Source organism: Conger conger, chromosome 6 (assembly GCF_963514075.1).
Source record: "Conger conger chromosome 6, fConCon1.1, whole genome shotgun sequence".
In the NCBI taxonomy this organism is placed as follows: domain Eukaryota; kingdom Metazoa; phylum Chordata; class Actinopteri; order Anguilliformes; family Congridae; genus Conger; species Conger conger.
This window is the reverse complement of record NC_083765.1, coordinates 17,927,120-17,943,394: the sequence shown is the minus strand read 5'-3', so window position 1 is coordinate 17,943,394 and position 16,275 is coordinate 17,927,120. Positions and strand designations below refer to the sequence as shown.

General features: G+C 45.2%; 1 protein-coding gene across 1 annotated transcript in view; it reads right to left on the bottom strand.

Moving 5' to 3' along the window:
* Positions 1 to 15,768, bottom strand: part of chsy1 (chondroitin sulfate synthase 1) — a 43,991-nt gene extending 28,223 nt beyond the window's left edge. Inside the window, exons 1-2 of the mRNA XM_061245463.1 lie at positions 15,077 to 15,768; positions 12,147 to 12,642 (exon numbers count right to left, since the gene is read on the bottom strand). Coding sequence (XP_061101447.1) covers positions 12,147 to 12,642; positions 15,077 to 15,387 — 807 coding nt within the window. The 5' untranslated portion in view covers positions 15,388 to 15,768. The remainder of the gene's footprint in view (positions 1 to 12,146; positions 12,643 to 15,076) is intronic.
* Positions 15,769 to 16,275: the final 507 nt, after the last annotated feature.

Below are 16,275 nucleotides of genomic sequence, written 5' to 3'. Positions count from 1 at the left end.
TGACACGGTGGAAATTGCATTCCTTCCAAGGTCTGTATTCTTTGCGCATGCCAATCTTATCAACAAATGGCTATAAAATGCAACTCAACCATCGGATAACCTTAGCTGATTAATTTGGCTACTTTCCCATGTGCGTGGGCAGGTGGCTTTTTCAGATGGTCCCTTCTGGGTCCACATCCAGACCCTGCGGGCGAACCCGGGGCGAGCCGTCAGAGGCGTGATGAATCCCGACGTCTACACAGGTGGATCTGCGCGATTGGCCATCTGCCGGCCTGCGATTTAAAGACACCACAGCTTCTGACTCATCCTCCTCCACCATTCTCATCCCCCAGAGCTTTAGCCTTCACATATTAGATTTACCTTTCAATTACCAAACAATTACCACCTGGAACAGTAGCCCAGGTGACTTCCCATCTAAACGAACTCAGTTAAACCATTACGAGATGAAGTAGCGCAATACCCAGCAAGCCCTGTTGGGCTCGGAGAACGGGAGATCGCCGCCCCGGTGTAGACGCTTTATCCAGGATTACGGGACCTGTCCTAATTGGATCAGCTTGACTGATGGAGGCTCTTATCCTCAGGCGAGAAGCTCATTCCCAGTCGAAGACATATGGTCAGTTCACCCGGTCAGGTTCACACGCAAGTCAGGCAACTTAATTCTCCAAAACAGAAACTACAAGTAGCTGGGGCATGAACTGATGTGCCTTGCAAAGCTGAAGAGGAATGCTTTTGTTTGTTTATAAATATACAGCTCCAATTCCTCGTGTGAATCCCGGGCCTCCTCGAACAGATGCTTCAAACGAATTCCCAAATCCCAGACGTTATTTATGCATTTGCTTAGTAGACACACTTTACATAGCCTACTATCCATTTTTGCAGCTGGATATTCACTGAAGATTCAGATTCAAGGACAAACTTTAAGTGACAACCTTTGGGATTTAAAGTTGAAAGTCTGCTTCCCTAACCATTAGCCTATTCTACACAGCCACCACACTGTTTGCATGAGACCATGAGATACCAGCCTGGGTTTCCTAACTCTACTTTGTCATTCCAGGAGCAGTAAAGTGCAGCAGGGAAACAAAGCCAAAGGAGGCATGCCCCCATACCATTACCCCACCCCTCCACTCTAGTCAGCTGTCCAGACTTGCCCCAGCAGCTGATTGGACCACGCAGAGGTGCGCTACCTTTCTAAACACGGCCTGAAGGCACAAGCCAACTCTCAGTCTTGCCACGTCATTCCCGGCTCAGTATACGGGAGCCAAAACAGGAGGGGAGGGTTTGAAAGGACCTCTCCCTACCCCGCCACTCTGCACCACACCCCTGGGCGCACAGGTGGATTAATGCCGGGCTTGGCTTTCGACCGGTCTCCAAAACCGACGCACGAGTCCTCCTCTGATCGTCCTTTCCCTTAAATGACCACGGGCCTCTGGCTGCCGATTAAATGCACGGTCAGCCGGCTGCCCACACCCTCCAGACATACGGCCTTCGTCTGAACTCCGCCGCACAGCTCCCACGCAGTCTGCCGCTGAATAATTAAACAGGGCCCGGCAAATTAATTAATTAAGCAGGTGGAGGCAGTGAAGCACTACCCAATGGGGATCTTAAGAAGGCTAATTAGCTTGTAGGCAGACGTACAATAATATCTGCAGTCTCGACAACGCCACATTGAAGGTGCTAATGAGTCAAGAGCATGTAAATAATGTGGAGATGTTTAAAGGCATTGCCCAATCTTCAATGTCCAAACATTGAGAGATGTCTCTTAAGGTTGCTTCAGATTCTTTGGGATTAAACACCAGGATCTAACAGCAAGACAAGTGACTATGTAGGTTCCCACCTTTTTATCAGCTTATAAAAACACAAGACTCCAAATTGCAGTGAGCTGCAGGAGATCATATTACAATGTGGAGGACGTGCATGCTATCCTGGGAATCTAAAATTGCCCTTCAACCCACAGGCAATATTAAGACATTCTGCGTAGCTCCTTTTCAGGATTCATGGCACCTGCAATGCTAGTTATGTGTTCTGAAAATTGTTAAAAGTAACAAACAGACTTGTATTTGAAAAGATTGCAAAGCACACTTTGCAACAAACGCAAATGTGCGCATACACAAGGGAGAAGCCCAGTAGCGATATCCACAGACATCAGCAGGAATGCTGGACGAGTCCAGTCAGCACGGTGTGAAAGACTCCATTTACTGGCTTCTCTTCATCAGCTATGAGCTTTCACCCATGCCCCAGGAAGACAAGGCATGCAGCAAACCACTCCAAACAAAGGTGGCTCTTTTACTAATCTGGACATGACAGGGAAAAACTTTTTTTTTTTTTTTTTTAAATGGCAAAACGCACAACCATTCAGGATGAATAACTCATCCACTCCCAAACAAATGTTTTATGAGCCTTGGCAGTGCTGTCTTTGAGGGACTGTAATTTCACCTTCCCAACATCCAAGCAATAGTGAAACAGAAAAGAGACTGTGCAGATCCCTGGAACAATGCCACCCACCCAGCCATTATAATCCCAGCTCCAGTGAAGAGAGAGGGGCAAAAAAAATAAAATACAACCTCATTTGGCAACATCTTCACGCTTGTTGGCTTAGGATATAGGACGCGAATGTCATTTTCGGGTCTCGTGAGGGGTGTCGAGCTTTGGCCAGTCAGACCTGCCTTCTCCCGGAGGCAGAGCAGCTCTGAAACCTGAGCCAATCCATGAATCAGCTGCAGCAGAACGAGACAGCAGGAGACACAACAGAGCGCAGGCACGCTGCCCGAAGAGCGGGCGCGACAGAACCAGAGGCAGGAAAAGGGATTTAAACAGAGAGAGAAAATGGGGCTGGCAGCGAGGTGCCAGGGATATGCTGGTTGCCGTGTCGCTGGATGCCAGCGCGACGGCCTGCGGGCGGCAGAGCTGGAGGGCCGCCTGCCCAACGCTTACTGGCAGCGCGGGCCACGCCGAGCTGCAGGACACCATTACAGGGGGAGGAGGACGTAAGAAAGGAAACCCAGAGACCCAGGGTCTGGCAGCCGGGACCGCGCTGCAGCGGCCGAGGGCTGCAGCTCTGAGGTTAGGGGGGGGAGGAGGACTCCGCACCATGAATAAGAAACCGCACCATTTTCCAACAGCTTCAGTCCAATATCAACATGGAGCGAAGTGATGCAAGAGATATGCCAATAAAAGCCAGAGAGAAAAGAAAACAAGAGGATAAAAAGAACACCGGAATTCCTAAATCTCCGAGATGTCAGGTCCGCGATGTGCGTCTAATGCGGTCACGGAAAAGCGCGCTCTCACTCTTACCCTAATGCACGTTGGTAATTTGAAACCTTTTTTCACTTTTTAAATGGAATGGAAAGGTTTCATTTCAACTGCAGTCTAAACCAGAGAGCACATGGCAGAAATAATGCTGCTGAGAGACAGATGGGGATAGTTTGGCAGTAGATCCAGACGTGGAGACTTTCTGCACAGTCAGTAACTACGTCAGGTTAGCGCAAGTGAATGGGGGGTTTGTGCATATTTGGCTGTCCGTCATTAGAGTGCATTATTACATTATTCATTCACTGAGCAGACCACCTTACTCAGGGTTGTGACTGTGCTTAAAAGCTTACATGTACTGGAAACCACAGCAGTGACCCAGCTGGGTGTCAACCCCTGACCCGAAAGGTCCTGAGCCCAGTGTTGTGTCAATTCCAGCCACATATTAGTGCCGACCTTGTCAAAGTGGAATCAGTTGGAAGTCAAAGCGGCCGTTTCATTAACCTGTCCATCACCTGACCCACAGGGGTATTTTAAACCCCTGGACCCCTCCCACAGTTCATAGAGAAGCAGCTCACAGTCCGCTCGCTACAGCCGCTAGCCGCTGCTCGCGTTGCCGTGGCGACATGGGGCCGGCAGGCTAAGTCCGTTCGCTTGAGCTGGAGCTCCGTGCTCGTCAGCCCACCTGGCTGGCCACAGGGAAAGTGACATTCAAGCTGGGTGGTCCTTCAGTTCGCGCTATTCATGTCCAAAAACAAGAGAACTCAACAGAGCGCCTGAGCACGCCTGAAGGGTGAACAGAGTCGTCTTCACGTGCTCAGCCTGAGGAGTGACGGGGGATTTGGGTTGTGACTCCCAGGTTGCTACGGCGACAGCTTTGGCACGGCGGGACTGACCCGCTGGCATAATCTGAGCCGATCCGTGACACAAAGCTCCTGGGAAGCAGCGGTTTCATTTTGCAGTTGACAGCACACAGGGCCCATTGGATACCCCCGGAACAGGATGCCAGCCCTGTGCGGGGGAAACGCAGCACTGCAGAATAAATTTACTTCAGAGGGGAAACTGCCAGTCTGGATTCAATCAATCCATTTGCTTATCCCTTCCCAGTTGACCACGATATACAAAAAAAATAAAAAAAAATAAAGATGTTTCTGCAATCCTCATTATAATCACGACTTGCTGTAAATTGTACAACCTGTCAAAACTATCATGTTTTAAATAAATACATAAATAGTTATGGGATTTGGAGAATTGCCAACACTTAAAAAAAAAAAAAAAACCCAAGTGCACAGGATGCAATCTTTAATGCATTCCGCCTGTAGTCATCATGGGACCGAATAGCTACTCAACAGGGAATGCAAAAGCCACCATCACCATCAATCCAAAAGCAGGACCGGCGCAGTAAAAAAGCAGGACCGGCACGGTAAAAAAGCAGGACCGGCGCATTAGAAAAGCAGGACCCCCGGCCTTAAAAAAAAAATAGATTCTTTAAATCACCCACCACATTAAAAGGCAGCTGGCTCCAATGCTTTAATCCAAGGGCCAAGTCCACTTTCATTAAGCAGTGAGCAGAATTTCATGCTGTTCAATAGGTTGCCTTCATTCCGAGTTAATTGAGAGACTGTTCGTTCTCCCCCTGGACATCTCTCCATGCTAAAGGACTGTTGCCTTCCCCACAGCGCTGGAATCCACTCTGCTCCCTACAGCTGCGCATGTTACATTAAGCTTGTATTCAGTTAACTAGATAACAGCTGTACTTCAGTCTTTAAAAGCACAACCACTTGCATAAAAAAAAACATGTTTTGGCATGGAAGAGGAAGCTGCCACTTAGAGTGACTAATCGCATTTGCGATTAAAAGCATAAGGCTTTCAGAGGAGCACAAAGGCGACTGGCTAGACTTGATTTTCCCACTATTCCACACGGATCCAAGCGGGATTGTACAGAGGGAGGGAGGGCGTGGTGCTGGCAGCGCGCTGCGCCTCGTTCCTGACGGGAGCACGGTGCGGAGCCGCGGGCCAAGTGTGCTTACGCTGCGCTGACATCACGGGCCCCCGAGGAGAAAAGGGAGGGGGGGGTTCACACCCACTGCAGTACAAGGCCCACAAGCAGACTGCAAGAAGCTTCTCCGGATATGTAGGCTAAGTAAGCAATGGTTAGGACTGGATTCTGAAAGAGGACCCCAAAAGCAGAAAAGGGGAGCGGTCCAGACGATCCCGCCCTGGCCCTTTTATTCCTGAAGACTGAAGCTGAGGAACATTTGGGATTGGGAAAGTCACCGGCCTTGTCACTCGGGTCCCGGAAATGGCATTTCCAGACTGACAGCGCGGACCAAATTACAGCAAAGCAGAAAATACACTTCGTACTGCGCAATGCTGCCTTAAATAAGTCTCTGTTAAGACACAGGATCTGAAGATAATAGAGCAAATTTTGATTTTCCCCATGCAATCACTTAAGCTGCTGAAGAGCAGTCTGCACGGCTTGTTCCAGAAGAGGGGCGGGCCGTTATTCTACCACTGACATTCTGTGCAGAAAACTACAGGTCCTGCAAAACACTAAAACATCCTCATAAATCAAAACAGGAAACTGATGTTCCTCGATTGCTTTCCTGAGGCCTGAGAGGCCCTTAATGAGCTGGTAGGGTGGAAATGAGCCTGTTAATCACCTTCCTCTGAAAACACTCGAGTCAAACTGCTGATGCTGAGACACATGGGTCACACCTCAAACAACGAGGCGAAACCGCATATGAGCAAGAACGTTAGCAAAACTCTATATACGTCAGCCGCAGAAATATTCCACAGCATCGCTCATTGTGCCAATACGTTAATAATAATAATAATAATAATATTGGATTCAAGTGTTGATCTGAAATCATTCTTATCATGAACTCCAAGTCTGCAAACAAGTGACAAGGCTTTAGCCTAGCTCTTTGCTTCATCAGGACATAACCACTGTTAAGCTACACGCTAACCTTATGAAACAAAAATCCGATGCAAAAAAATATGCAAACAGAGAAAAAGAGTGGCAAAGATGTAGATACAAGAGAATGAAAAGGAAGCAAGACATGCACTAGAACTAAAAACCACTAAGAACCAGTTCAGACCATGATGAAGATAAAGTTCAAGTGTTTGTTTTGTGCACAGCACATTGCATGGGGTGCAGTGATGAAGCCATGACAGCCATGGTTGTGAACAGGAAGTAACAGAAAAGCAGATGTGTGAGTTTGAGAAAAAAGTAGCCAAAGTACATTCCTCCCCCATAATACTAAACACTGCAGACCTGCAGAGCCATGCGTTTTGCCGTCATTTACAGAAGGTATTATACAAGTGAAGGTGCAGATATGGTGTTATATTCCTTCTTTGCCTCTTGTAAGACATGAAAAGAATACTGAACACAACGACCCCCCCCCCTTGTTATTTTCTCCTACAAAGCCATGGCTCTCTGGAGGCACAGACAGCCAGGCTGACGGGACAAAGTACAATAGAAAAAACATGACATCTTGTTGTCAAATGAATGCTTCACTGCAGAGAAGGTGGGCCAAAGGGATAATTACACACGTCTGCTGTTTCTGGCCCTGGTTAGATCCCTGGTAAGAGGAAGAGGGAGGGTCTTTGATGCATTGTACTCAATGAGAGTCTTCAATTGGCCATCGACGCTACAAAACGACTGTAGTAAATCTCACAAATACTACCTTCATATTTACGCATCAGCACCCTAGACATGTTATGGGGTAACTAATCCTTGACCCCACAGTTGGCAAAAGGTAGCTGACCTGCGGATTTCCTCAAATCCTTTTTTTGATGGAGGCTTTGAAAGACTTGGAAGATCACAGTCTGCAGAAATTGAATCCACACACACACACACACACACACACACGGCAATGTCAGGTGTTCCTCTTATTATGAGCGGTGAGTATCCAAGGTGAGAGCATCCCTTTTTTTGCAACCTCCATCCCTAATCTCATGGTGTGAAACCCCACGTAGGACCAGTGTTCTGAAAAGAGGCCTGTCACCGAGTCACCCCGCAGGGTCTGTGTGCGGCTGACTGCTTCGGTACGACATGAATTCCTTCACTTCCTGCAGGAAGAGGAATGTAGCCCGGCAAGATGTGGCAAGGCGAGGCAAGCAGGAGGAAAGGGTTACAGCACAAAGGACGTCTTGTGCTCGGTCGAAGACTCGAAGCACGGTTTGAAACTCTAACCTTGTCTGAAATTTGGCAGGCATGCAGGCCGCTCTCTGAAGAAATCAGGATAGAGCGGTGGGTTCAGGGGAGGATAGGACAGATGCTTGTGATTTTGATTAGCCCCGTTCCCGGCACGTTTATTTACAGGCACGGTGAAGACCCGCTGCATCCGACAGGGCACACCGCATGTCCCATTTAGCTCAATCCGTGCAAGCCCTCGCCAGCACATCTCTAGGAAGCCTCGCTGCCTGGGGAAAGGCAGAAATCAGACCGCGCTGGAACGGGCCGCGTCTCTCCCCTGCTCAGGGAGCGAATGGAGGCAGAGTCAACCGCTCCCGAAGCCGACCTCTGTCCATCTCCGACGGAGCACAGCATCATCACGTGACCGCACAACAGGCTGTCTGCTTGACCACAGCGGCCTTGTGCCATTTGATACGTGGTCGTTCGCTGGGAATAAGGTAGTGAAAAAGGTCAATAAGGAGGTCTTTACGGCAGAACATGCAATATACGCAAGGCCGCGGAGAGGGAAGTGAGGGGAAAAGGAGTATATAACAGGCTGCCTAATGCAGAGCCAAACGACACGGCGGTTCCCTATGATCGAGTGCTCAGATTGTGACACATCCTTCAGGGAGAATATAGGCTGCAGACTTTATTACACATTAGAGATGCGCTCTCTAAACTGGGCCCACCCAGTGGGAATCTAGCTAGCTGGGGTTTCAAAAATGCCCAGAAGCTCAAGTTTATTTTCCCCCCCAATGACTAAAACCCCCCCCCACCCCCCCCACCCCTTTACTTTGCATAAACCGGTCAAAGCTGGAATTCATCCACAAGTCAGCTCCGGTTTGCATTTATTTATATTTTAAATGAAAGTTGTAAACATTTATTTGCTTATTTTTTGGTCTAAATTTAGTGTACTCCCAAGCGAAGGCAGAGGGGGAAAAAAAAAAACAGTAGAAGACATACATTTGACCAGAGGCCGCAGGATGTCTCAAAATACATGAGGTTAGCCACACATATGAATGCCTAAAATGCAGAGATATCTCATGCGTAATTATGTTCTCTCTCTCATCTTCTCTAACAAACCAAATATTCTCCAATTTTTACAGAAAAAATGACTGAGGCAGCTGAGGTGGGAGAAATGTCGGTGATCTCTGGACTACTAGATCAGAAATATCACACAAAGTTATTATGTTAACCACTAGACTCGCAACATGCAGAGTCAATTTACTTTATGGGAAAATGGCATAAATGTCAACAATCAGTCATCTAAAAATTCTGTAAGTCTGTGCTATACGTACAATTTCCCATAGGGCAATATAAAGAGTAAAAATAGCACAAATTACTTTCTCACTTTGTCAAACAGTGATGTTTGTGCTTTGGGCTGAAATAGAACTCATCTTAAACATATTGCACTTTTTTATTATTATTTAAATACACAGCCCTTTTATAAACAGGAGGGATCTAGAAAATGGCACATCTCTCTACAGCCATTAAATCCACCTTCTAGTAAACACCCACAAAGTAAAAGGCAACAAAACATCATTTTCAGCACTATAATGAAACACCTACACCATTTCTTTCTGTGTGAGTCAGTGTGTGTACCATGGCAATCTGGTGAGCAGACAGGTCTGAGCCTGATAGCAAGTAGGTTGCATGAACCTGCGGGGGCTGAAGACTTCCTGGGAAAAAAAAAAAAAAATACTATCTCATCAGGATATTTGTGCCGAGTCGTGGGAAATGATTAATGTGCCACATAAAACAGGCATATCGACGGAAAGAGAAAATAACCCTGCACACAATGGCCTAACACCACCCCTGCTTTTTTCACCGATGCAATGGAGGCGACAGCATGAAATATATCAAAGGCAGATAAACCAGAACGTGCTGAAAAAGTTAGAAAGACAGTTGCGTGACTTCGGACTCAGCGGGACTGAAAGAAACCCTGTTGTGTCAAAGCACACAAATCTGTGTGCTTTGACTTTGGAACGTTTTTTTAACAATCAATTGAGGTCTTGTTTTCAGCCTTAGCCATACACATTTAATTCCGTCACGCACTTGGATGCACCGAACCATGATCACACATAAAACGCAGGAGTTATTAACTCTGCAGAGGCACCCACAGGAAATGCACGGTCATCTTCTCGAGTGTGAATGTGCAAAACTGACGAGAGCAAAAACTCTACCAGACGGAAAGGGAAACAAACTCAAACTGAACAGTAACTGCCGGGCTGTGAGCCCGTGACGCGTTTTCGGGTAAGCAGTCGGAGAAGAAATTAACGTCGTTGGAGGCCACTTCACGCCTTGCTTTTAAATATAACTTCAGTGATGATTTAAAAAACGGTTTTCACTTGAAAAATTATGTGAAAGCAATTTGAAGACGTCCAGCACTGGTTGTCATGGTTTCTCCATATGTCAGACTGAGGGCTATTCGCGCTCACAAAGCCAGATAAAGATTGGCATCGATATCAAAGCAGTGTCAACTCCTGTCAAGTGTCATCCACCACCCCCAAGAAGCAAGAAGGCATGTGGAAACAAAATATCCACCATTCATTACTATTTTACATCCAAAAGATACACCATAAACAAAAAGAAATTGGGACATTATTTTTGTTTCATTTAAGTCATGAGAGAGAGCCTGGTAGGCCAAACTGGTCAGAATTCACACTCCTTTGTACAATCACTTCAAACAGGAAGTAGTTTAGAAGTTCTTCCTGCTTATTTTTAAAGAGATATTATTTGTTTGGCAAGACCAAAGACATCAAATCTTCAACGTTATTTTATGCATAACATGCAGTACATGCATTGTGTTGTTATTATTTTGAGTTGGCATCTCATTTTTATTTTTTTATCAGAACACGAGTGAATTTGTGTAAAAAGGCAGATTTCGAAATGTCCTGCAGTGCATGGCTATCGTGACCACCCCATGTTGCCTCTTGTCATGGAGGACCCAGCAGGCAGTAAGCGACAACACTCCTTTACTCCCCGGATGGAGGCGCACTGGCGTATTTCTCCCGCCGATTCGCTTGATAAGATGGTGTGCATTACTTGAGCCGGAAATCACCGCAGCGTCGTTTTTGGAAAGGTCCTTGAGAGGTAGACTGCAGGGCTGCAGCTATGCAATCTGTAAGAGGCCTCCATCGCCTCCTCTGCCACCTGTCACCACGGCCATTCACTCAAATCATCCGTGCAGATTTACAACAGCGTTTCAGAACCAGGTTCATCTCCAGCTTCTCAAGGCTAAACAGTGCCCTTTCATACACGCAACCATTCAAAAGTACAGGACCTTATTTCACCCCCCAATTTAACGACACAGAGAATTTCGGACTCGCAATTTCTGAATGATTTCTGAGGACTGAGGTCTTACTTAATTTTGGCCTACGCCCGTTTCAGTGCATCTGGGTGTTTTCAATGGATCTGCATACGGCCATCCGTTTCAAGGCACTATCGCAGTAAGATGTGCAATTTTTTATAGGCTCAGGCAACAGGAGACAGGTCTCCTGAAATTAATGGTACTCTTTGGGTAGAAATATAATACCGTGATTAAAATCTACATCAAAGCAAATTAAAGTTCCCAGAGGCTTTAGTATGAACGGTGGTTTTATAAAGTACCATAAAATAAAGAGTAGGAGCACCACTTCTGCTCAGCTCTCCACAGTAAAACTAAATTTACCGATGGCTTTGAGGCCCTCCCTTTTCACTTAATTTTGGCAAGTTATAAATGCAAAAACAAACGTGGCATTAAAAATAATAATTCAAAGTTACTACTTCTACACACAGTGATGGGAACACTACAATGCTCAGAACAAGGCCATAAAATAAAATGCCAAATACCACTTGAATTGTGAACCAATGAATTATGAACTGCACAGAAACTGGCAGCACCTATATTTTTGAGAGCACAGGTAAAAATGCTGCAGCGCTTCAGACAGAAAACCCTTAACTAACACTAAAAACTCAAATTTAATGGTATGAAGTTAACACAACACAAAGCCTACAGGCAATTCAGAGAATAGTGGCAAACAAGTCTACAGAAGGTTCTCTCAACCAAAAACTTACATTGAAAATGTAATCTCTTAAATTGCAGTTCAGTGTTACAGAATCTGAATCTGATTTTAGTAGAACACATATTCAGCAAAAATACTCAGGAAAAGCTAGATGTCTAATGCTTCTATTCAAAGGGTTGACCATTCATTTTAAGTGCTTTCTGTGACCTCAAATGAATATGTTTTTGGAAAGTCAGTGTGTCATTTCAGAAAGTTTCCTCAAATATAATGCCGTCTATTCATCCATGACACAATGTTTTCATGATTGCAGCTCTATTCCATGACATTTATGAACTATAATTCTTTTTCAGATTTGTGGACAGATTCCAATCATTCGTGTGGACAGAATCCAACAAAGTCAGTGGCAAGCAAGTCAACAACATTTTAGGCCTGAATCCCTTTTGGATTTGAAACTCTGAAATGATGGATCTATTCAAACTCCAGCAACAGCTTAAGATCCAAAATTTCAGCAGAGTGCAACAACCTTAGCTTTTGGGAGGACCCGCTTCTTAAACTTGTATGTAATATTCTTCCGTGGCCACAGGTCGCGTAAGGTCAAGACAGAGTCATCACCAGTAGCCTGAAATAGCCCGCCTCAATGTCGCTGAACTGCGCCCTGACCTTGCCCGTCTGAAGGGGAGTGACACGTAGCTACAGGACAGTGCGGTCTCTCTTACCTCATAGGACCAGACGCACTGCACGCCGGCGAACCTGCGCACGCAGCGGCCCACCTCCACGTCCTCGTGCGTGGTGTACATCTCCTGTAGACACTGGCGGATGTGCGGGACCATCCTCCGCAGCACCTCCCGGCTCATGATCACCCCGGGGCCGCCCATGCAGAAGTTCTCGCCGGGCTCCAGCGCCAGCTTGCCCAGCTCGTCGCGGGCGCCCATGCCCGTCTGGCCCAGGAAGATGGCCTCGCTGCTGTTGAGGCTGCGCAGGAAGCCCTCCAGGCGCTCGCTCTTGATGTAGACGTCGTCGTCCGCCCGCATGAACCACTCGTAGTGGTCCAGGTAGTGGTCGTGCATGTACTTGAGCATCATGAAGGACTTCTTCTGCGGCGGGTACGAGTCGTCCACGTTCTTCAGGGGCACGATGGGGACAGGGATGGAGGTGTCTGAGCCCTCGCTGGAGAAGAACTCCACCTTGCCTGGGATGGTCTGAGCCCAAGTCCTGCATGGACACAACACAAAGGAATGATGGGTTGGCAGCGTTGCTTGTTTTGATTGCTTGTAATTGCAGGTTGACTCCCCAGGCAGGCATTGCCATTGTGCAATTGAGAAAGGCATTTAAATACATATAAATACATGTTGCATTACATTAATGACATTTGACAGACACTCTTATCCAGAGCCACGTACATCAAAGTGCATACCCATAACCAGGGAAATGTTGCCAGTAAATGTACACTCGCTCAGTTAACGTAAATGGGAAGAGACTACTTTTTTTTTCTTCTTTTTTTTTTATTATTATTAAATGTTATAGATAAGAACTTGGGGCTGATAATATTATACCATTAGAGCTTGTGAGTGGGGTCCATTTCTCCAGGTCCACACTGACAGGAATAAGCTAACACAAAAACTAAGCTGAACACTGCATAGGATTTGAGAATACTCAATAGTTTGATGAAAGATCTCATTCGTAGAACTCCATTTGTGTGTTAAAAGCGAAGAAAAAAGAAAATCTAATCCAAATGAAATCCGGGGGGGGGGGGTTAATAACAAAACCCATCAATTTCCTCTTGCTTAATTTAATTTAAGCAAATATGAGGGGGGGCAGGTTACAAAATCCAATCACTCAACCACACAGAACACACTTCTTGAATGATTTAAAATACAATATTCTGCAGTTTGCCTGCATCTGTTAATTTCTTCTTTTTTTTGGTCCTCAATATCATACTACCCACATGACCGTAGAAACGTGTTCACATGCTGGCACTGTTCACATATCCTCCATCTTTGCTCTAATTCAGTCAGGTTAATGACAACTAACCAGTAGGCTAAATGTTCCAGAATGTCAGAATACAGTGGATCTCCAAATAGTACCAATGCAAAAATAAATACATAAAACAACTTATCCACAGGTCAACACATTCTTTTATGAATAATCAGCCAGTGCAATTTAGCAGCAGCCAGGTTCTCCAGGTAAAAAACAAGATGCTTAGTAAAGTAAACCCCTGTACTATAGTTAAGTAGTGTCTCCATACTGGTATACAAAAACCTAGAACATGCATGTTTTGTCCTCTGATTAAAATGTCAGACATGGAATAATGGGAAGACGCATTATTGGCAGAAATAGTAAAATGGCAAATATTTCTCTTCACAAAAACATACTAGAACAAGTTCTATTTTGGTGGTAAAGGTCACACTCCAGGTTGCCCTTGGAATGGTAGTTCAGTTCAGGCTGAAAGACAGGCTTTTTCTTTTTTTTAAAGAATACTCTAGTGAATGCAACATTAAAACGGTATTCCATCCATTGAAGGACAAGTGAGAATCAGAGTCCCCTTTGTTTACATTCCTTATATTCACGGGGACCATGACTTGAATGCCAAAGACCCCGAATGAAAACAACATGTCTTGTGATGCTTTACAGCTGATAAAAAGCTGACAGACTGCCCGTGTGATTAACTGTGATGTAGATGAAATATGAAACCAATGGACATTAATTTTCAGGGCCACGGAGACCGTAAAATTGCAAGCATTGGACTAAATGCAGATCCAAATACTGAGGTTTCTATTAAACATTAAAGAACTTTGAGTTTTTTTGGGTTTACCATACAAAGAATTCCCAAAATGCATTAGACTACTACTTACTACATCATAGGGTAATTTTCCTTTTGTTCACATGTATTATTATTATTATCTTTTTCTGGAAAATGAATATAAAATCATAGAAACTGAACAGGCTCACAGTGCCAACGCCGTGCTAGCAAGATAGCGGGGTTTGACAGCCGCGATTTAAATTGGTTTGATATCTATATTATGAGCAAAGTGTGAGGCTGACCCATGCCCTTCAAGACGATAATTAGCCAATGGAAATATTTTATCGTTACATTTCAGAATGAATAACACAGCAGCTAGCTAGGTACATCTTGCTAGATCTTATCTTTAGCTAGAGAACTTGCATGGTTGCCTCAAAGCAAGAGTTTTAAAGCAATTTGCTAAACGATAGCTACGCATGTAGTGTGTGGCCAGCTGTAAAAAAAAAAGATTTTAAAGTGTGTCGGCATTTCAGAATAAATAATTTACCCCGAGATGTTAGGCCCAACGTTACTGTCAAACTAGTTAATTCATCATAGTCAAAGCAAACGTGAATAAGGATTCGACTTCTTTGTTACATATTCCAGACTACATAGCAGCAGAGCTAGTTGCAGCAAGCTAACGTTAATGCAATTCAAAAGCCATCTAGCGATCTGAAGGGACAAGTATCGCCCACGTAAGCTAGATTGCTAGCTAGCTATCCAACCCCTGAGTTATAGTCCACTCAAATGCACAGCTAACATTATAGCTACGAAAAATTCACAATCAAAGCGTTTCAAGTTAAACGTGAAAAGCAAAACTAATGTAGCCATAGGCTAGAACAGCGAGAACATCGCCTCAGGACGTACCTGTAAGCAGCCACAGCACGGTTGTTCAGATATTTCTGAGCAGTCATCACGCCAACGAAAAGAAAACTGCTGGACCTGGGGACCGGCTTCACAGTTGACGCTAATCGGTTTTCTTGCTGTTGCCACACTAGCGCACCGCCGTCTTTTCTCAAAGCCCCTTGCAACCCGCAGCCGCCGGTGCTCGCCCTGCGTTTCTGACCAGCTTTATTCAACTCCGTGGCCCTGGGCAAAATAAGTCTGGAAGCCAGAGTGAATCCGACAACCAGTCCTAACAGAACACTTAACCATGCTCTTCGGCTTCTACCTGCCATTCCCCTTAAACTTAACCAACTCTGTTCCTTTCCACCTCGTAATCTTGCGTCTTTCGGCAGACCTTTTTTTTTTTCTTTTTTTTTTGCTAAATTCTGACACCCTCCAGAAGGCTCTGCTCACTCTCTTTCATGATAGAAAAGCTTCTTTCTCCCGCTGCCGTTGGTCCCACCAAGGGTCTGCTGCATACGTAGCAACACAGCCGTATGCATAAACCCTCCGCCTAGCTAAACCATCCTCTTCATGTTACCCCTCTAATCATTCAGGAACACGGTCGTTTCAACAAAATGAAAAAAATCAATCTTTATCTAATTCCGAAATTTCGTCTTTGCGCTAAGAGAAGGTCCTCCATTCTCTTCCACCGCGTCGTTGTGTGAATGCCCAAAAGCCTCACACCAACGCGGCTTAAACTGTATAGTTTGACCTAATTGAGTCACCGTAGCCTAACTCTGATTGGTGGTTGGATTTGATTACGTATTTGTGGACAGTACTTTTTTTTCCTCAGGCTAGAAACGTTTCACTTTATACCGCAGATAACGGTAGTTAGAAATATCCCTACGTAAAACACAATGGTATATTTATATACTTTTTAAAGATTGAAACGACGAATAACGGAATAATAGCCACCTGTGGTTTCTTTGTTTTGATGGGTATTTTAGTGGCTAATTGTATCCATATTTTATTACTTTTTATGTTTTAAATGTAAAATAGCCTTTCTAACTAAACTAAATTCACTTAATCCTTTCTCTTGGACACATTTTGCATTATGTGTGCTACCATGTCTCGACGCTAGCAGTATACGCCAAAGCTCGTCGCCAGATGGTTGATTCTTTTGAAGCGCTGATAAAACCACACTTCATCAAATAGAAAAGTTAAGTCTTCTGTTGGCG